The sequence below is a fragment of the Schistosoma haematobium genome, chromosome 2, assembly GCF_000699445.3.
Source record: "Schistosoma haematobium chromosome 2, whole genome shotgun sequence".
NCBI lineage: Eukaryota > Metazoa > Platyhelminthes > Trematoda > Strigeidida > Schistosomatidae > Schistosoma > Schistosoma haematobium.
This window is the reverse complement of record NC_067197.1, coordinates 18,884,424-18,908,614: the sequence shown is the minus strand read 5'-3', so window position 1 is coordinate 18,908,614 and position 24,191 is coordinate 18,884,424. Positions and strand designations below refer to the sequence as shown.

At 29.5% G+C, this 24,191-nt stretch overlaps 1 protein-coding gene across 1 annotated transcript in view; it reads left to right on the top strand.

Annotated features, from left to right (window-relative positions):
* Nucleotides 1-22,217, top strand: part of CHRNA2_6 (Neuronal acetylcholine receptor subunit alpha-2) — a gene marked incomplete at its 3' end in the record, with an annotated part of 82,873 nt that extends 60,656 nt beyond the window's left edge. The window contains exons 6-9 of the mRNA XM_012942153.2: nt 2,953-3,039; nt 9,031-9,149; nt 19,932-20,157; nt 21,085-22,217. Coding sequence (XP_012797607.2) covers nt 2,953-3,039; nt 9,031-9,149; nt 19,932-20,157; nt 21,085-22,217 — 1,565 coding nt within the window. The remainder of the gene's footprint in view (nt 1-2,952; nt 3,040-9,030; nt 9,150-19,931; nt 20,158-21,084) is intronic.
* Between the last annotated feature and the right edge of the window lie 1,974 nt (nt 22,218-24,191).

Genomic DNA, 24,191 nt, shown 5'->3' with positions numbered 1-24,191 from the left:
CTCTATAAATACTACCGTAACTTAAGTCTCCGATGAAAATATTTTATTCATTTTACACAAAAAGATTAGAATTTACATTTTTAATTCTAACTTGTTCGGTACTAAATATGGTTTTACCATGTAACGTATAATTGTTGGAATATACACTTACGATTCATCAGTTTTTCCACTTAACATGAATAGAAAATACAATCAACCAGTTTAAAATTTATTGAAAAAAAAAAGAGAAAAGCAGAATTCATTTTATCTTACCGGATATATAATGATTAGTTGGTGACAATAGTTTTCCGAAAACACCTAGTAATTATAATCGATTTGACTGTTACTGTTGGTATATTATTTCATGTAGTTTTCTGAACAAATAGTTACATTAGAAATAATAATTTAAAAGATAAAAAATTGATCTACTTATCATTACTATTAATCGATCAATTTCATAACAAAATGAAAGTCACTCATAGTATTTAGTAGTGTGCTATAGTTTAATATTTTAAATAAAAAAATAGATTTGAATCCATTATAATGATTATTTAACTGGATAGTTATATCTACTCGATATTGTATATGGGGAAAATTATTATTCAAAAGTAAAATATCTCAATACACACGAGGGAAGTTGTGATTTCAGGTTAACTATACAAAATCTTATATTTCAAAGACAAAATGATACAGACAGGCGCCAATAATTGGGAAATCTATATCTTATGTATATATGTATATATAATGATTAATATATTTCCTGTCATAAAATATTTATTTCCTCTCCGAAAATAAAGGAGAAAACAAAGATTTTCCATAAATTTCACTCTTGAAATCTAAAACAAACAATAACAATAATAATAACAAAAAAATACACCAAACTAGTAGATAGAACTCTAATGAATGTAAACATTCAGCAATAATCGATTCATTTCAAATGAAAGGAACCAACAACAACAACGGAAAAAAACAATCCACCATACTGAAACTTAGATTATGATTCAAAATCGATTATTAAATAGTTTTGTTGTGAAGATCAACTGAGTTGTTTTGTTTTCATCTATTGAATTCTGTTTATTAAATTGTTTTTTTTTGCTTTAAGCAACAACGAAAACGAAAAGAAAAGAAAGAGAAATACATAATGTTTATCAGGATATATAGTGATTTGGATGTCATCTTTCCTTTTTATTTGAATAAAAGGGAAATACAATGATCACGTTTTGTACCCTTTTCAATAATAATTTCAATAATAATCATGACACACAATAAGATTTAAAGATGATGATGACGATGAGAAGATTAAAATATAAGTAAACACAGTTAAATGTGATATTGTTGTCCAAAATATTGATCAAGTTATATAACATTGATTGGTTGATTGTTATTTATTATATGCAACTATGTACATTTTGTAAATCTATTAGAAACCGTTAAAGTTAGTTGTTGAATTATGATAAAATATGATGTTGACTTTTGTAAAAGGAATGTTGTTAATTTTAATGATTAGAATTTACATGTGCTTTAACGTATGTTTTCGGTTAACTTCATTCTTAGCTTTACAGAGTATTACAGTAGCCAGTTTAATGCATAGAAACACATTTAAATTGATATAATTCAATATTTTACACTATATTGTAAAGATTTTATCAATTTCAGCTTAAAAGGGTTGGTTAATATAATCAACAAAAAAAATAGAGAAAGGGTATGAAAAGATCATTTACATTGATAATTTATAGTCACTAGTCTAAAATTGTATCATTCTAATAAAATGTTACCAAATATAACAATTACATAATGATAAACAAAAATTGACTGAGCAATGTATTTTGTATTTTCTCTTTCCATCAATAACTTTCAGCAAATTATGTATGACATGTCATAGTTTAACTCTCAATCTGCTTGTTTTATATACATCTGAAGAAAGGTCCGTTGAATATCATTTTCATATTTTGAAATTATTTATTCATTATTTAAAGTTATCGTTTGAATTTTATAATTATTTACTGTTTGTTGTTTTTGCATTCTCCATAACAACAAGAAGATAATTCATTAAGAAAGCCTATAGTCAGACGGTGTTTTATTATTAAATTAATATAAATCACTGTTTCTTTTAAAATTAGATGAATGTAATACTATCATTAATGTTTATTGCATTTACAGTCCGATGATTCACAAAATCATTTATCGAATCAAGAATTTTGAAGTAATCCAGACTGATGAGGTTTCAACTTGTTTTCATATTATTTTCTTTATTATCTTTATTAACAGATTGTTCGAAATGTATTGTGCTATTATATATCACATAGTTCTGTTAATCTTGATCTTCTTATTACACTATCGAAACCATGAATTCCTGGGTTGTGTTTGTTCTAATGAATGCTATCAGAGCTAAATAATTATTACAATTGTTAAAGTAAATAACTGTTCTGTATAATGAATCGAATATGAGAGTGTTAGTGAAAATGATAATTATTTGTACTTATCAAAATATTAATGGCTATTATGATTTATATTCTTCGATATATACATTATCTTTTATTCTCTATGAGATACAAACTACATAATCACATAATTATAAAGTCTTAAGTGTCAGAAAGAAGTGTTTAACATGTCCCGGGCATAGTTTTTTGAAATACAGAGATAAAAAGTATTTTTTAATATTCTGTTTCGTTAAGCATTCACAGTGATCTCAAAATACTAACCACTGTATTCCATTGCAGTGATATGACTGTAAAAAGGTTGCCTTTTGATATAAGTAAGTTTGAAGTTTATTTCTAATCATTATGTATGCTGCTTAGTTTAATTTAGCCTTTCAATTATATTTTAGCCAATATTTCTTAGGCATATAAACAAACTTCCATTTGTGATATTTATTTTATGTAATGATAAACTGATATAAAAAAAATTGTTTAACCTATATCATCATTAAGCTGTTTAACTAATAATTTTAAAATCAACATTTTTTTATTGAAGGTATGAACATTTTTCTTGCATTCTTCCTTCTATTGCTCCTGTTGGAGAATTCCATTCCATCGGCTTCAAGTTCATTTCCATTAATAGGTAAGTATACTGTTTGATAATATATTGCAACACTTGAAACAATAAATAATCAATTCAAGCATTCAAACATCTTAAGGCTTAATATTATGTCATAATTCATTTCCATACGTTATTGATTGTTTAATGAATTTATTTTTATGTTTGTTTTATGTGGGAAATTTGAGTTGTGTCTTATATAACTCAAGTGATTGTTTTAGGTTTAACCCACTGTCCATCTACATCTTTCAAAATTTGTTTATGAAAACGGTAACTGTTTGATAGTTCCAGCAGAAACCACAGGCATACTTGTCATTTAATTTAACCTCAAAAGTAAGTAATGACAATTTTAAATACCTCAGATTGAGTTAAGTATTGTAAATTCATACGGCTTACAGGCGTTTCTTTAAATTTCTTTCAATCAATGAAACCCGTATTTGATCACAAGCAATAACACAGTTAATATGTTTTTTTTTCTATCAACCATTTGACTCAAGAGTTACTTTTTTAATACCTAAATAAATTCTATTTATGAATAAAACACCATCGTTAAGTATAGACCAATAAAAATAAAGCCAAAATCGATTAAAAATAGATCTGATTGGATTAAGTGCATTCAAAAAATCTTTAAGAACAACTTACTTTACTGTCAATTATATAATAATGCATTAACCTTACCTACTTACTTACTTACGCCTGTTACCCCTCATGTCGGACGTAAGTAAGTAAGTAATGTAAATGTATTATTATATAATTGACAGTAACGTAAGTTGTTTCTAAAGTCCTATACATTTACCACTATAATATATTTCAATATTTTGTCTTACATATTCTGTTTTATTAGGAACAATTCTTATAAATAAAACAACTTGCTAGAAATAACCTGATTATCAATATACACCAAAGAATAATTTAGATTTGAATTACCACTTAGATAGAATATATCCCATTCCTTCTTGTCCAATGATTAGTAACATTTCAAAATACATTCATCATAATCAACACAGGTTACAGTTTTTGGTTTTTGTATTAGTAACCAATTTTGTTGTTGGGTAAAATAAACCTTTCATTTATTCTACTTTGTACTAATACCTTATATTGATCACATATTACCTGTCACTATTCAAGTGTATAGAACATAATGTTGTTGTACGTCAACTTTGACAGTTTACAACTTTTACAACTAATAACAAAACAATTTACGCTTATTAATCAATTGGCCTGAAGCATTACAATCTAATTTGATCAGAATTTATTTATTAATCCTAGTTTTATTTTTTTTCCAGGCTTTCTAAATGATAAAAAATGTAGCTATTCTTAATATTATTTCCAAAATAAATAAATATATGCAAATATGAATAATCTTGAAACAAAATCACCACTTATAGAAGTTTATTCCTCATTATAAACTTGACAATATGACCATATATATATATATATATATATGTGTATACAAACAGACATACAAGTAGCTATCTCATTCTTCTTTGATATATACATTCTTATTAAGGTTAACATACAAAATCTTCACTTTTCAAGCATTATTGATGAAGTTGTATGTTCTGAAAGGAAAGAAAATTTAATAATAATAATAATAATAATAAACTTATTTACTTCAAATTACTGAAATGAATTGAATCAATGAACTGATAGTAAAAGGCTCAGAGGTTTATAGTAACCAGAATATATATGTATATATAACCACAAGAGAATCAAATTATATTGAATAGTGAACTAATAAATGTTCTCTTTATATTCTATAGTAATTTATTTCGTTTCGGATTGAAATGAGGTCATAGTTATTTTAAGAAAATGTGTAAATATGATTTATTAGCATAATATAGATCATCCCTCTGTAGATTTTGATTAAATAACTTTTATTTTGATAAAGTTAAGCTGATTAAAATAAGGGGATGTACATTGTTTATCACATAATCTTTCAATAGAATGAAAGAATAAATGATAAAAGGGGGGAGGGAAAATAGGAGAACATTCATTAAATAATCATCTTTTTCACTCATACTTCATTTAAACTTGTTCATTAAAGATAAATAATTACGGGAGAACATTTTGTTTCTTTCTTTAAAATAATACTGATTTCAGAAAAAAAGGTTTCTTATCCCAATGTTATGCATAAGTAACATAGTTAAACACAATGTTTAAAGTCATTTTATATAAAAAATATTTAGAAATTTTCATTCTTACGTTTTAGTATATTTAACATACAGTGTATATTTTATAGTTTAATTCATGAGCTAGACAACCATGAAAAAGTGCGCACTTCTGAGGAGTCCCATACTAGAACGAAACAACCATCCAGTGCTTCCAGGTTTTTCATGGTTGTCTAGCTCATGAATTAAACTCATGAATTCAACTTTAAAATTACTAAAATCCCCACAAAACGCCCTTCTGATAATATAATGTATATATAAATAATTATGCAAACTAATAACTTTTTGCTTAATTTCTATTAATAGTTGTAAAACTGTTATGACGGGATGAAAGGTCAAAATTTGATTGATGTATTCATTATGATTTTTACTCAACATTAATTCCATTTTAATTCAATTTGATGATCACCCAGTATTGTATTTGTTTCGTCTTCCCCTATGACATTTTATTCTGTATAACATTTGATATTCTTGTATGAAATATTATTCATATATGTTATTTGTTTTGATTATTAATGAAAAATGGGTGTACAAACCAATATATAAATGTGCGTATTTCCGACTAGACGGGTGGGGATCGCTTGTACTTCTTAATACTCGCGGAACAGACTTCCCCGTTCCAAACTTCGACTTTTCTCTCTAGTACGCATCAGAATATCTAACTTATTGGTCTTTGATCACAGAGTCTTAGTTCCGTTTGCAGACTAGGTGAACTCGTAATCGCTTCAACCATAGGAAAAACGAAAATAATTTGTAGTGAATTTTCAAAAAAATTCATATTTTATGTATGACAAAAAAGTAATGGTGATACTTCAGTGTTAACAAAAACATTACATCAATCTTTTAACAACAGTCCATATGTTAACAGTTGACAAATCAAACAGAACAATAAACAGTTTTTGGCGCTTCATATCAATAATGATATTAGCAATTTATGTCAGAGTAAACTGAGAAATTTACAGCTCAAAATAAAGGTCACTTTAACCGTTATTTTAGCCTAATTGTAAATATCACAAAACAGTAATTAACTGTCATTTATTTTAATGCACTTCATTCTATCGACTACTTTTACTCTTATGGTATATCATTTGGTCGCATCATATATATGATCTTTCAATTCCATTGGAATAGCTTCTCGCTTCCTCAAAAAAATTAGAGAAACGATGTAAAAATGATGGGATCATTCCGTTCTACTTTTACAGTAATTAATTTTGCCATGGGTTATAAGCATTTTATAAATGGGTGTAATTATATGCAGTTAGTATACAAAATAAGCTAGTTGAAATTTATCTAAGACAGACTTTATTATAACACTGAAACAGTTGCAAAATAAGTTGTTCAGAAGTTCGAACTGATCAACAATTTATATATTCCGTGTTGTTAATACATACTAACGAGGAGTCCCATACTAGAAAGAAACAGCCGTCCAGGGCTTCCAGGTTTTCAATGGTTGTCTAACATTGACTCATTCACGACATCAGTCCAAACTCATTAATCTCCATAACCCTAGACTGCGAACAATTTAGGCTCCAATTGTTTGTTAATAAAGCTACAAACTTTGGTTATTCTTTAATGCTATCGATACTGTTATCATTGGCTTTGATGAAACTTCAAGCTATCACTAAGGATTATCGTGCTTGAAGCCACAAAATGAGGTCCTTTCATACTTCATACTGTTTTCATGTCAAATAGTGATATACAAAGTGACTGTAATCTTATTTTTAATATTAGCATTCAAACGTTCCATAGACTATACCAGTATACGCTAAAAATTATTTACTAAATAAATGAATAAAATCACACATTTATCTGTTTTAGCATCGACCTCATTAAAATTAGTCCACCATGAATTCCTTAAGGATTAAAAATACTTATTTGTATCTAAGATCAATAGGACTTTGATACTCAAACAAATTATTGAGAGAACTGCTTGTAAAACACTACATTTTTAATGAGATGCACTGTAACACAACTGAATTATCAAATAAAATCCGATCCTCGAGCTCTTTCTGAATGCCAAATCATTTACATAACCGTAGAATATTGTACAGTGAATGAAAAGAAATAAAAAATTATCTGGTAATAATCTAGTGAAGATCTAAGTGTAGATTGGGTAATTGTTGATAAACTAATAAGGTGTATATGAGACATTGAAAATATTTCCTGTTGATGATTACCAGCTAATATGGAGCCAACGTTCATAAATTCCACATCAAATATACTTAAATAATTAAGAAATCAATCAAGCAGTATTAATGATAATGAATGCTTGATTCAGTACTAAATACTTAATGTGGTATGAAAAACTCAGCATAAAATATATAAACAACTTTTTTTCTATTTTTAATTTATATCTCAGATTATAGTTACTCATATACATAAGATAAACTAGTGCACAAGATAAAGTATATTTAAAACAATAAATTATATGTACGCATGCTAAGGAGTAAGGGTTAATTGATTAGCTCAGTCCATACAAATTGTCTTTATATGTTTACTGTGTCAGATACAGTTTTGAAATGCTCGCGTATTTTTTTTTCCGTGTATAGTCTGTAATGTAATTTGGTCACGTTTACCAAAATATATAGAAATATATGAGTAAACTGGGTAGTTTGTAATTGGAAGAATATCACTTGCCAGTTGTTTGGAAGATTTCTAGTGTTTGTTGATAACTATAATAATAAGTTCGTAAAATATTTCAACGCTTAATCTACTCATAATCCTTAATATTCCATGTAACATAACTCATTATTTAAGCAAAATCAACAGTAATCTAATAGGAACCAGTATTGGATAGTAAGTAATATGCAATAACTTAATACCACGAAAGTAATTGTTGGATAATGTCAAAAACATTTCACTTAATTGTGTTATACATTAATCAAAAGATTTTCTTCACAAGACCTAAAGAGATCAAAAGACAATTTGCCCCAAGATAAATAGCACTTAAAATAATTTTCAATATAGCATCTTCAATAATTGAAAGCCATTTAACATGAACTTGGTGTCAAGGTCATTTCCATGTTTTGAGATAACTTTTACAAATCCATATTAAGAGAGACTGAGAATGAAGTTCTGCGATGTGTACTACGAACTCAGTAAAGTATTGAAATATAAGCCAATGAGTTTTGTAAATTACAACAGTCAAGTTATGTGATATTTAACCAGTAAATCTAAACTTGACGAATACAATCTATTATTGGATTTCTTCTATAGAATAACAAACTATGATTATTTGGCGACAAAAAAAGCAGTAATATCTCTAACTGTATATAATCATGTAACGAAGGTATGAATACGTAATCAAACATTAAACACCTAAGGGTATAATTATAGTTAAAAACATAAGAAAAAGAATTCATACACAATTTCAACAATTTTTCTGTTTTCTCCATTTAATGATTGTTTGATAATATAAGTTTGTTTGAGTCGATTGAAAATAAAGATTGAAAACAATCAAGGGTAACATTTTTGAAGCTATATGAATTATGGATAGCGATGAAAATGCAATATTCACTCTACATATTGAATATTCTAATTAAAAAATCAGTTATATCAATCTATTATGTCTGACAAATAAAAGAGTTGCACTTATTCACATGATATAAATTACATTTTGTCTGCATGTTAAGCAGGAAACAATAAATTATGACAAAATATGAGTTTGATATACATAGAAGAACTGCTTTGAGAATAACTAAATAATGAAATATGTATGCTATTCAATAACTCGTGTTTCTGGTCATCGAACATTACATCAGGCATTTGCTTATTTCTATTAATAGTCATAACAATGTTTCATTTTATCATTCTTCTTAAAATAACTTTTAACTATTTTATTCAGGGAATTATTATTGTATCAACATGACATTGGTTACATTATCCACATTTTTGTGCCTTATTGTGGTCAATCTACATTTTCGTGGTGATCGACGAACTGAAGTTCCATTTTGGTTAAGAAAGGTAAGTTCTTACCTATTGATAGTTTTTTTTCATAATTGTCAAAATTATCAAATAGAGATTTATGATTATTTAACAATATTCGGAAAATTGTAAATAATTGACGAATTCTGAAACGATGAGCTTCAGATCAACCATTCTTGATCAGCTAGACGTTTCATGGTTATCTAAACATTATTTGATGGGAATAATACCAATTCCTAAATAAAATTATTATATTAACAAAATATTCTTCTTCTAGAATTAGAATTCATCCATAAGCCGAAAATAATTAAGAAAAAAATTCTCTGCCAACTGTTAGTTAGTCAGCCTGTGAAAATGAATAATTTATGAAAAAGAAAGCGATAATATTACAAAGATAGAACATGATATACAAATCTAAAGTTTCTCTGCCTATAAATCAAACATTTAATGAAATTAATTCGTCCTTATGAAAATTAATTATCAGTCCTTTCAAACCATCATTAAAACACAAACAGATATTTGAGAGTCTTTAAGTTGTTCTTTCTTATTGTTAGATATTCATTTTTTTTCTAAAGAAGAAGATCATGCTAAATCACTAAACGTCAGAGATTTAATTTTTCCACCAATTGGGATATCATGAACATTTTATTTTATGATATCCTGTAACTGATTTTGTTTACTGAAATAGTTGTTAGCAGTAAATCTGGATACCTTTAAAATTGAGAAAATATGCTTCAAACATTATAGCTTTCACTTGTTGATAATTGTTTTTTTCAATTTCGTTTAGATTTTTATGTTAATAAAAGATAATCTCTGATTAGTTGTCAATCCCTGATGTGATAAACCTTTATATTTTCTTACTAAATACCAGTTAAATCGTCATTTGTTGTCTTCATAGTTGTTGTAGATACAATGCACACACACACAGAAGCACACAAAATTTCCAACCCATTCAGATTATTATCAGAAGGTGTTTGTGCAGATGTTAGAAATTTCACAGATTGAAATCATGAGTTAATTGAAGCCAGACCACCATGGAAAACCTGGAAGCACTGGACGGCCGTTCCGTCCTGGTATGGGACTCCTCAGCAGTGCGCATCCACGATCCCGCACCCCACGAGATTCGAACCCAGGACCTATCAGTCTCGGGCCAGGCGCTTAACCAACTAGACCACTGAGCCGGCATCCAATGGTATTAATGTCTAACTTCAACCACTCCACGAAGTTGCGCCATAGTACGCCATTGAGGAGTCCTATACTAGGACGAAACGACCGTCCAGTACTTCCAGGTTTTCCATGGTGGTCTAGCTTCAACTGACTCATGATTTCAATCTGTGAAATTCCATTCAGATTAGTTTAACGGTGTGTTATATTTAAAAAAACAAACTCATTTCAACATTCATTAAAATGATTCTAGTTTAGAATTAACCACGTTTATATATGTGTTAAGTCATTTAATTTAAACATTTTTTTTCCTTCTTATTCTGCTCAATTTGATTTGATTTTCGTAATTATTTTAAAGAAACAATTTAATGAAATTCAATTTTTCTCAATGAAACTATATTAATGATTTCTATAATAGTAATAATAATTATGTTGGGGAATTGAACTCCATGTATGTGCTCATAAATAAACAAACATCCATACAGAATACACATAGATACACTTACTCAATTACGTAGTTATACACCTATACAGATATAAATAGGAAATTAAAGATAAATATTTAAATTATGATAAATGTATACACTTTCAAAGGATATAAAATAAATATACATAATAAGAATAATATAAATTGGGCAAAGGAATAGAAGGAATTATAAAGGGAGTAATGCACTGGTTTTCTACCACAAATTAAATCACAATTTGAAAAATAAAAAAATAATAAAAATTTTTAAAAAAACATAAAAATTATTAAAAGAATTAATTTGGCTTTTGTAATTCAAACAAACAAACAAACAACAATATTATTAAGTAGTAAATAATATTTTTTGTTAAAAAAGAAAATGGAAATGAACCAAGGAATTGAAAGAAGAAGAGGAAAAGAAACATTTTGAGCAAAATATTATGCGTATTTAATAATTTAAACAAAAATATGATTGTCTTGCATTCAATGTTATGTTAGATGACTTTTTAGATAATATTCAACAAATTGTATCCAGATGATAATGGTCTATATAATAATTGAGGCTAAAAAAATTGTTTTAATAGGATGATATTTAGTTTTTTTTTCTTGACCATTTCAAATGAAAAGTAGTGTGTTTTAACAATGAGACTATTGATATTTGGAACTTAGAAAAAAACGCCATGATTCATAGGACACAAATATGAAGAAAGAAACATATGTGTATTATGAATTAACTCACTATCTAAAACACATCGATCACTTTGTCATAAACACTTACATATTTCAATGGGTAAAATCATGAATCATTTAAAACTAGCCCACCATGGAAAACCTGGAAGCACTGGACGGCCGTTTCGTCATATTTTGGGGCTCCTCAGCAGTGCGCATCCACGACTTATACATTTATTTTATTAACATTTAGTGATTAGCTAATAAAAATAATAGTTAAGTGAAATACACAGAATTACCACTACAACCAATGATGAGTGTTGTGCAACGTTAAGTTCTCACTAAATTTATTCAAACAATATTATCCTGAATAAACGCTACATTGAAGTAACACTAATGTTATATTACCTGAAATATTCTGTAGTGACTTAACCGATCACCGTCGTAACCGTTATTATATAAACCTCGATGGTGTTTGAAATCAGAAAGTAATAAGATACGGCAACTACAGTTTATTAACGGATTGCGCAGATCACAAAGCTATAGGCGCATCAGGTGGATTTGAAGCAGAAAGGCGAGCAATTACACAGGTGAATTTATAGTCAAATTGCATATTGGCGTAATAAGGTAAAGTAAAGACCAATAATAGGATTTGAGTACGTATATACATGGGGGGAGGATAAATCATCATGTGATATTCAAGCAATCACCATTTTAGCTAGAGCGTGTCATGTACTCCAGTGATCATAATGATACAAAGAAATATGCAAGTCGTTACTGCTCTAATAACATTGTCTGTTACGTAAGTTAATAAAAGGGCTTAACCAAAACTAACCATAATCGAAATTGGCTGTAGGATAGTTGCTATAATACTACTGAAAATAAAGTGAACATTATACTGAGTATTTATCAATCTGAATTTTAAAAATGTGTAATTCTGTACACAAATCACACTGAATTCAAACATTATCTCATGTTTCTATCACACACAACCAATGAAAACTTGTAGAACTGACTATGTTCTGTTAAGTAGATGTAATCGTTTCCTTGTCTAATTACTTGAATACGTTTTACTAACTTACTTGCTTACGCCTGTTTCCCCCATTGGAGCATAGGCCGCCGACCAGCATTCTCCAACCCACTCTGTCCTCTGCCTGGAGCCCCTCCGGGGGCTACTGCCGGTCCCGAGCCAGGACAAAAAAGGAGGTTTGGGCATGAGGTTAGCGACCCCATCCCGTAGAAAACTAACTCGCTGAAAAACGCTAACCAGAAACAATTATTCAAACCATTTAAATACATTTTAGGTCTTAAAAATAAAGTTTTATAGTATTTATAAACTCTTAAGGTCAGTAAGTTAAATGTGGCCTTAAAAAGTTGCATCATTTTGTATTAATTTATCATCACGGGATTTCGGAAGTAATCTTTTTTTCATTCGCGATAACAAGACCTGCAATTGATCTGTCTTTATTGGTATATTTGCATCGTAATCTGAATAACTTACTATTACACTAAGGGCTAAACACAACCATTGTAGATAAGTGTTATGAATGTATTTAAAAATCACCTTATGAATGATTATTTAACGCAAACTCATAGTATATGCTTACTATGATATTTCTTCCAAGAATGAATTCATAGCTTTAGAAGAACAAAAAACAAAATCAAATAAATAATTGGACATGAATAAATTTACTCTGGTAATACTAAATTTAGCCAGTAAGTCAATCAGCCATTAAAAACTGGCCAAATCAGTTTATCTCATTTTAATCTCTTATATTATCACTGTTATTCTCATTACAATCACATGTTTCCATATATGTATATATGTATGTATGTTTGTACACAAACAATAATTCATCCGCGTTCATTTATTGACATAAAATCATCTAATTATTTAGATTATCTTTTGTTGTTACATTTCGTACATCTAAAAACAGGAGATTAATTACATATTTTGCGGATTAACCATATATATATATATATATATATATATATATATATCCATTTATATCCATTTCCTATCATAATAAAGTCAATGGAAATACAGAAAAATAATGAACCTACTAATTAGCACAGTAAATAACAGCCTACTTTTTGCTTGAAGTGGTTTTGTACGAATAGTGAATCACAGAAAATGCATTATATTACATAGTAAAAACCTGTTTTATGTTTAATTAAAGAAGAAAATATCTCGGTGAATGATAATAATAATTCATATGAAAACTAACAATCGCAGTGAATACTTTTTGTCCTTAGATTTTATGATGAAAAAGAACTTTTATTATTGTTCTTGACAATATTCTCATCGCTTACTTCATGTAAAAATGAGTTTACTAAACGTTCCACGAACCTTAAATCAATGGTTGTGTAGCCTCTGTATGTGAATGATTGTTCTATTAAGTTTTACTATTTTTATTTGTATTTCTATTTCTCTTAACTATCTTCCATTGACGTCTGATCAGATTGTTGATTGGCCTTTTAGGTCGGGTTTGATTGCTGACTCTCTGTGACTCGAACCGGAATTATATAAAAATGTCATCAATGGTCAAGCAATAAAGTATCGTGTCAATTCACTAGCATGTATGTGAAGTGTATCCAATGTGATCAGCGTAGTTTATAACGCAACTGCTACAAATTATTTTATAAACAGTATTGCGTTTGCCTTTATTTGCTATTGTGATTTTGGGTCTGCATAAAATAAAGTGAAGTGACTGTGTTGGATTATGGATGACAATAATCCCAAAGTTTTGAAAAGAAAAAGAACGAAGATTCATGCTACTGCTAATCGTATTTATAAATTTACGTGTACCTGTCAAAGCAGCTACATTGGCCGAACAGAAAGGAGGGAATATCTTAGATTTTTTGAGCATGTTCCAAAACACCTCAGAACAAGAGAAAGAACGACTCTAAACAGTGCAATCACCGAAACTCTCTTGGATACAGGACATTAGGTCGATACATTGCAATCTTTTAGGGTGATTAGTAAGCAGCCAAACTCCAGTCTTTTGAAGTTTGCTGAAACCGTTGCTATCAGGCGTCGAAAACCTGACTTACGTGTTCAAAAGTAGATAACTATTAATCTTTCTTTGCCTTGGTGACAAATATTCCTGTGCTGCATCTTAAACAATTTTTAACCCTTCCTTGCATTTATTACATTATTGGGTTTTTATTTCAAATATCTTCCAAATTAGTAGTTTTATTTTATAAACTGAGCTTTACTCATTTTATTCCTATCACCGCTTACTCATTATGTAATCACTTGTTACTGGCCGTTTGATCTGTTTTCACAGTCAATGTTGTAGAATTTTCTTTTACATAAGGAATATATTCACAGTATTCAGTCTACTAAATTTATTTACACCCTTGCTATACTAATATGTCTACAACATAACTTCTGACTAAACACTTTCCTTTAAGTAACTTTAACCTATTTTGTAATTATGATTTTTAAATATTACAGTTTGTAAGCAGCTGAGGAGACCAAACGAAATAAAATGGATTCATGATATTGTGCTAGAATCTGTATTCTTGCTCAATTCAAAATTATAAAGCGAACTATGTGTATGAAAAATCACTAAGTTCTTAAATCCTCAAAACGATTTTTGAAATGTTTTTTACAGGGCAGAACAATCCGTTTCCTAGTTCCTGAAGTTGACTCTGAGGTTGTGGGTTGGTTCTTCATACACTTTTGGACAAAAATTCTAGGGGTAGCTGGTTTTACAAAAAACATATTTGTTCATTTAATTTTTTACAGTATGAGTCCTTTAGTGTGTTCTAACTCTTGTAAATGGTATCTTTTTAAAGTTACTTTTGTGTTCTATCGGGTTGTTCCACTTCTTATTCAGAGATTGATCAGTATGACATAGCTTTCTGTAAACTTGTGTTTTCCGCGTTTCTGTGTTTAGAACTTATATTAACCGTAATTCGTCATCAACATTCAGAAACAGACTATCTATAGCTGTATGAATGTATTTCTCATCCAATCATCTAGTTCCATTCTTGATTATTCATTGTTTAAATGTGACAATCTACTCAGTCGACAATCGCTATAAGCTGAGATGTTTGTAGCGGTTAAACAAAGCAATGTTTCAATAATACAATAGATCACTTGTATTTTGCTTCTTTGGTCTTAACTATATTGAACCTAATGAGCATAAATATTTTGAAAATTTAATATTCTTGATAACTAAAAGATGAGATATCTATTATAGAGTAGTTGTTTGTCTGAAATTAAAAAATCATAACTAAATTTATATTTGCACATATTCATGAGTAGTGCCCCAGAGTACTAGAAACACATAATCTCATTACATAGTATGACAACGATTTGGATATGATAAACAAAAATATTCCAAGTTAAGCTTTTTGAGATGCATGGTTAACTAAAAAGAATGAATAATAAGGCTTTCTTTTTGTACATTTTGGTTACTAAATGCAGTTGAATGCTTCATAAAGTGAAGTTTCAAACTTATAATTTCCGTGACCTCTATGAATAACATTTTGGTAGATTGATTTAAATGCACCGTCAGTATTCACCTCTTACTGTGTGTGGAGAAGCGTCTGGGCAGTCCGATAAAAAATGCTTTCTCAATGTTTCACAACTCTATGTTCAATGTGTAGCAGAACAGGAATTTTCTGCCTAAAACGTACAATACAGGTCTGTCTTCAGTATTTTGTGAATCTCCTTTCCCTATATTATCAACTTAGCTGAGTAAAAATATGTTTATTTCTAACTTGGCTTGTTGAATTGCAGCCTACTTATAGCGAGAAAGTCAGCAAAATACAATTCGTCAGTCACTCCAATTATCAATGGATAGCAATAACTTTTCACTTTAATTTCGAATATGTTTTGTTCTGTTTTGTTCTCAAAATGTTTGTCGGTAATGGAAATCTCAACGGAACTTCATACTTGATGTAAGGAAATACATATTTTCTTGACTACTTTTTGAAAGTCTGACCGCGTATTACACGTGAAAATCTTAATGTGCGACAATTACAGCTCATGTAGTGCTGAAGCATTTCTGAGGTAGTCAACTAACATGCAATATGTGTTGTATGTTTTCATATCCTTGATTAATAGAATAATCGACCAAATTACGGCATATACATCCTTCCAACTTGTAATTCTATTCAATTTAAGTTCGTACATCTTTAACAGATGTCGAAAGTAATATTTAACCGTGAATAATGAACACGTTTACGATCTTTTATACACGGTACACTTGTCAATGTAAGCAAACAATTGTGAATCTCGAAAGTATAATAAGACAAAGAATTTGATCTGAAAAATATAGTGTATTTAGACATGTATGTGCATACAACCATATACAAGTAGATTAAATGTATTTATGCAGTCAAAAGTGATGGCAGGCAGACCAAAACGTTAACATAGTCAATCAATATCAGAAAATAAAACTGGTATTATTCTTCACTATATCAATGGACACATTTGGAAACCGTTCATAAGATTTAAATCAAAACCCTTACCAAACCAGCAATCGAAATTTTTATCATACCATTCTCAGACTTTTGGATAACCAGCAGAAAAGCCAAGCCTACTTAAATAATCTATTTATAGTAACCTTTTCTTATACTTTTAATCCTCACTTCGTAATGTCCAATCCATTTTTAATTCCAGTGATAGTTTTAAAAAATTACATTTTCTCAATATGGTGATAACGATTGTTATATTTTGTATTTTCAAATCACACAAGCTTTAGTAGTATGATCCTGATAGGTAAATGTATGGTTAAGGTGTTTGAAATGTGTTTCTCAAATAGGATCAGATACGTATCCGCTAATTTGTAGAGCATCCGTTTTCTAATGATCAATATATGTGCAGTATCACGCATTTTCAAACATTTTTTCATTCATTTATTGAGTGAATCCTTCATAGAAATTATATTTTTCACGGGGAATTTCAATTCAATATTTAACTATCACATAAGTTATGATGAGTTACAGTGATATGTTCAAACAAAAATACATTGATATAAAATAGATGAAATGCGGCTAGCTGTGCAATCCAAGACTCGTGTCTCGTCCTACTTAATACTCGTCAGATAGAAGTATTTGAAACCATAAGATTCAAACTAAAAGTATATGGCTGTCCGACATCAGTGGCTAAGTGGATAAAATAATGGATTTCTTGAGGTGAACGGTACAACTTTCGAGTCCTGGAGAGAAAATTATCTCTGGGATGCTGGTACATTCAGCTGACAACTTCCAAACAGGATGAAACGCGTTACTTGAATCCCACTACTAGATATATTCTATCTATTTTACATCAATTTGTGTCATAATTGCTAAATTAAGGCAACGCACTCAGGATGCAGATATTCCAACCAAAAGTGGATCGTTGTTGTTTATTGAAGTTAAACCTCCAGTGCGTCACTGACCAACTAAGTGAAAGGAAAATTGCTTGAAAATGCTGGACATCACACATTTATTGAACACGGAAAAAAGATGGTCATCCTCACACTTCATAAGCACATTACCATTTTCACATCAACTCTATTTTTTAACTTTCAAAATTAATACAAGGGTTTAGGTATCTTAAATCTATAAACGAAAAGATGTTCAGAATAGGCTTATGACTTTAATGTTATACACATTAGGTACATTTTCTTAACATATTTATGAATAGTTCTTCACTTCATCTTCCTCCTTTAAATTGGTTACATGTAAGTTTTAACTCATTTCAATGGTATAAACATTTAACTATGAACAATTATACCCTAGTTTATGCTTTCACACATTTTCTTTGATATTTAAATAGATGTTTTCTATGTAATATCATTGTGCAGTTCAAAAGTTATTCCAACCTTAGATAGCCTTTAAATATACATGTATATTTAACAAATTACTAATAATTCTAATGTGTTCATATCATTAACACCTACCAAAAACGTCTCCATTCATAAGATTTCAACTTTCTTACACTACAATTGAATAATTCATATATATCGAACAAATAATGTACTGATTACTTCTAATTTTTTATTTATTTATTAACTAGGCTGTATCTAACATTTATCATAAGGATTAGTAGTATATATATTCTTGCTTAAAATAGTTATGCATGAAATGTAAATTCTTTCCTTTTTGTACTAATTATCTTCCTATATATAAATAAACTTCCTGTTTTATTCATTTTTGTATAATTCACTGATTTATGTATACGGTATTGAAAGGAAAACAAAACGTAGGAAAAACTGAAAGGAAATATACACTCATTTTATAAGTATTCTGTTGCCAGGATATAATTTCAATTCCCTTTAAGTTGTTTGAAATAATAACTGGCTACATAATAAATAAAACAGTGTAATGTTATTTTCTTGTGAAAGAAAAATAACATATGAATAAGTTGAGTTTCAATCGTGTTAGTCACCCATAACCCATTTCCCTTTTTTTATCAAGAGAAGTAAATTGTTTAGTGAAGATTGTTATAACTTGTGACTTGTGTGCCATGTTAATGATAACGTAACGATACCGCCAACTAGAGAGCAGGGAATTATCGATCGGACCAATGACGCTTAAAACCAGTACGAGCAGTCTAGAGTCCTGACTGGTACTGCGTTCCGCCTAGCCCAGAACACAAATCTTAGCCTCTGCGATATGAATCAATTAATTCAAGCATACTGGGTTTATATACCAACCAGACATGGTTTAAGATGTGATTTTTGAAATAATTGAAGTATACTACTATGAATGGCCGTAAGTGCATTGCCATTTTTCTTCAACTGTGTAAATAAATGTCAGGTCATCACAAGATTCATAAGACGGCAAATTCATATTTAGCATTAGTCATCTAAACCATTTTTTTATTTCCAATATATATATATATATATATATATATATATATATATATGACTGAGGAATGATTGGTTATTTGTATATCATTCCGAACTGTTTTTTCTCATGAACTTTATGGAAGTGAAATTTATATTAGAGTGAAAATTTTAAGAAGCAGTAATTATTTTACTTTATAACAGAAAAGTTATTCTAATCCGAATGTTACCTTCTACCCACTTTAAGTAACAAAAAGATAATAGTTATTGCGCTTTTAATTCAAATATTTAAGACTGAGAAAGGCATTGTAAGATGGCTGTACAATATTATGAATTGACTGAAGTTAAAAATGTAGACCGTCTAACGTCAACCTAGTTGTGTGAAGGTTAATACTTCTCAACAGAACTAGAGATTTCGAGTTCTCTCCCCAGTCAACTCTCTGATATACACTTACTTACTTACGCCGCCGACCAGCATTTTTCAATTCACTGCTTAGAACAAACGACTTTCCAATACTTCCAGGTTCTCGATGCTTGTTTAGTGACTGTTGTGATGTAAACTATAAAATTGTTACATAAACACTTCATTTTTCGCATACTGTGTACTAAATTATAAAGCATCGAATAAATCCATAAACATAGATAAAACTTAACGAAATGCAAAGTCAGACGAATTCTCACCAATATACGTTGGAATAATATTTTACTTTCCTTCTTTATCGAATTTTTTTTCAGTTGGCATTACATCATGGGTCCAGAATTCTATTGGTAAATGTTGGTCCACCTGGTGGTCCACCACCTCCGACCTCAACTTCTTCCAATAAACCAACAGAAAAACCTATAACAAATATGAATTCTGTTCATAATTTCATGACATCACCAGATAATTTTTTGCGTGGTAATTTATTTGATCCTAAAATGTTTTCAGCAACAAGAAGTGATTTTAATGAAAAATTCAGTGGTAAGATTTCAATTATTTGGTGAATTTTATATGTTTGTTTATCACGATAAATCACTGTTCACTCTCTATAGGATTCACAATATATAGGATTGTGACTGAAATTATAAACTGAATTAAACCCACTAATTAGTATTTTAACCATTTAAAAAATCTGTTGTCAGAGACATTATGGTGTGGACAAAGGAAACAACAATGTGTTATCATGGTAATAATAAAATCGGTTATATGTAGAAAATGTCATTTTTAAAAAAAACTTGTTTTTTGTGTTCAAAAGTTGGTTTCAATCAACAATTACATTAACCCATCTTGCCTAGTTCATCAGTTAAGCATTTCCGTTTGAGCTTTAATTAATTCATCTCAACCGATTCAATAACTGAGAGTGATGTAGTCGGTCATTGATGATAGTGGTTATGCAAGCACCATACTTAAACGAAACTGAATTTGAAATTATAAATAGATAAATTTTGTCAGATTTGTGTAAACATTTTGATGATTACTGATAGATCTGAAGCTAATTATTTGGAAATCCGGTGCACTTCTCTATTCATGCTGATCCTCGAAAATAAACAAATCAACTATTCGGTGCTTAATGCTTTTGGTGATTTTTTGTTTAATATCAACTTGTGATGAAAATTATCTTGTAAATTAGAAAAACACTGACAACTAAAAACTTAAAACTGATGAAGAATAAGAGTGAACAAGTTTATTTGTTCACGACAATAACAGATGTGTACAAGGTCGTTTTGGATATCCATGCACGTTTAACGAAGGTATTCACAGTATTTTAGCCAATGTTTATGATCAGAATGCACATAAATGGTAACTACTATAATGTTTTAACTTCAGAACAGTTTTTCTTATTATATAGGATTTTATTATTTCGTATTAACTTTGATAGCACTTTTGTGTTCTTATCAAACTATTCAGATAATGCAAAAGTAAATCGTTTCGGAAAACCACATGGAAATAAATTCTATTCAACAGAATTTTGTTATACTAATTCTCGTCAGGCGCATATGAGGTCACGATTTCCAACGGGATCACCAAATCATAAATTTCCTGGTTGCTACTACCCAGATAACGAGGCTGAAATGAAACACTTTCCTCAATTTAGTAGGAGGCAAACACAAGAAACTGAACAGACCACACCTTGTTCATTTTGTCCAGCTTGTGCTGGACTTGCGGCAGCTGCTGCAGCATCTGGTCGTGGATCAAACGATATTGACCCAGGTTATCATGCTGAACAACAGTATTCATTACAAACAACACCTAAAAATCATTTCACTCAAGATCCAACTGATGAATTAGCAGCTGTATGGACAACTGCTATTAATGACTCCAATATTTTTAACAAACGTTTATCATCTCGTGGTTTAATCGAAAATAATAAACAAAGTGAAGATGAGGAAGAGACGACAGACGATGAAGACGATGAACCACACTCGACGCGTAACAAAAGCATAGGGCCTGATCTAGAACATTTTCTTTTACAATGTATTAAACCTGGCGCATCTAAAAAAGCTATATCAGCTGCTAATGCTAAATGGAACAGTTCATTACAGAATGCTCAACTAACATCTCCACTATATCCATTCACTTCACCTATATGTCAAGATGATTCTGAGGATGATGAACGTAACAAAATGAATTTACCAAGGTGGAGTTCAGCTGGACATAGTATCGGTAGCCGTAGTCACCGTGGTATAAACCATAATTCTGACAAGGAAATTAATCATGACCCAGATAATAATAATTTATGGCGTGCTAATTCAAGTAGCTTTATTGGTCATAAATTTAAAAAATCAACCAATAACTCTGATCAACGTCTTTTAAAACGTGTGCACATGGTTACTCGTGATGTTTCTGAAATAGTCAAAGGTATACGCTTTATGCAAAAACAAAATGAGAAAAAGGAAAAAAATAATAAAATAATTTCTGAATGGAGAGCAGTCGGTATGGTTTTAGACCGTCTATTCTTTATTATCTACCTCTGTGCTTTAGGAATTTCTATATTACTTTATTTTCCAAGATCTGGAGAAGATTCAGAGGAAACTACGTAAAACGGTTAAGGGATAAGAGAGAAAGCATTTGTTGAAAAGTCTTATCGTTTTCACGAACAGTTCATTTCATTGTTTCCGTTATTATTTTATTTAGTACGGATATGAATTTTTTTCACCACAAAGGAGTTTGAGTACGAAATTTGTATATATGTTTGTTCTGCTGTTTAGTAATGTTTATATTTACTTTCCGTCCACAACTTTAGTTACTCTTATGATTAGTAGTAGTAAAACTAATTATACATAAAACGTTTTTTCTAATTTATTACAAGAAAGAATATTATTTATAAACTAGTAATGCATGTTAAATCGATATCTAATCAGTACAAAACCAGATAGATGATGACCAAGTATTTCAAATTTGTGGATACATTCAGCTGTACAAATGTTTCGTGATTTTTCTGTCAACAGTGATCTACAAAAGCTGCCCTCTAACACTCAAATTAAACGTACATCCAGATAGCCTGAAAGTGAATCGTCTTGAAAAACCATATGGTAAAGAAAATCCTATCCATCAGATCATTGTTCCAATTACTCTTGTCAGGCAAATATCAGATGATAACTTTCAATAAAATCATAAACTACTTGATTTGCATTATCCGGATGATAAACTGTCAAATATTTCATACATTTAAATAGGTAAAATAATAGTAGTTATACATTTTGTTAATTTGGCTATTACGATTACCGATCTATTGTTTATTTGTAACTCATATCGAACTTAAAATAGGCCAATTTGGAGCGATCTGTTAAGAGTAAATTGCAGTGTTTATTCTTATTACATCACAACGAGAACGTTTACGAAAAGAATACTTCCAAAAACGTTTTTATCCCGATTCCGATCTTCCTTTCTGTAACTTCGTTTACGTTTCTTAGATTATACCTTGTTGTATTATAATTCTTTTAATGCTTAGAACGATTTTTCTTATTTTGTTTGTCAGTGTGGAAAGAGATTGAGGAAGGAAAACCATAAAAGACAAATGTATTTAGATTGAACTCATCTGATATATATATACAAATATCCACTTGTATTGTATTCATAGTTATATTTCCATATATTAATTTATGTTTGCACTTATTGAAAAAGTCTTTCTTCATATGAGTACTCAAAAAGTAAGGTTTAATTAGAAGTTTCTTTAGAGTACTGTAACTTATTAATATTATATCGGTATGATTCCGTAATTCTCCATGAATAAATTTACGAGTTTTCAAAAGAATTTTCAAAGGTAATTTGCCCACATAACGTGCTGGATAGAAGATGGTTCATCATGTTAGACGGACAATCGAATTAGCATGAAAACCTTACTGCTTTTCATTGAACTTACTGCTTACTACTATATTTCAGAAATCAGTAGCATAAATATCTTACCAGAAACTTTGTCATAAATAAAATTTACCCCTAATTCTATCTTGTATTTCTCATTAAGTAACTAATAAGTTCACAGTTTATTGTATGTTAAATATGTGAATTTTATATCAAAACCAAATGCAAAGGTGCATTTTTTTTATAACTGTGTATTCTTTAGTAATTCAAAAGCCTTGTATTTAAAATAAACCGCAATACGTAACTGTAAATAATAAATATCTTGTTGATCTTATGAATTATAAACATTAATTTGGTTCATTTCAATTGAGTCTTAAAATAATTTTAAAAAATAACCGATTACTATTGGTAATCACCATAGCAAGCACTTCTTAGAATTTATAGAATTCAATGTTATAAATTGTGTGATCCAAGTATAATTGTGATCAGAATTCTCAGAGTATGCAATTGTATTTTATTACAAGTATCTAGCAAAATCGGACTAGACATTGATTTAATAGTAAAGTTGCCATAAAATGATTAGAAAGTTCTCTATCCTTTTTTTCTTTGAGGACTAATTGAACAACATTAGGGGATAGTGAATTGTACAAAGTGCTCTAAATCATAAACGTATCACAAAATAGCGTTCAAAAATAATTTAACAGAGAAAGCAT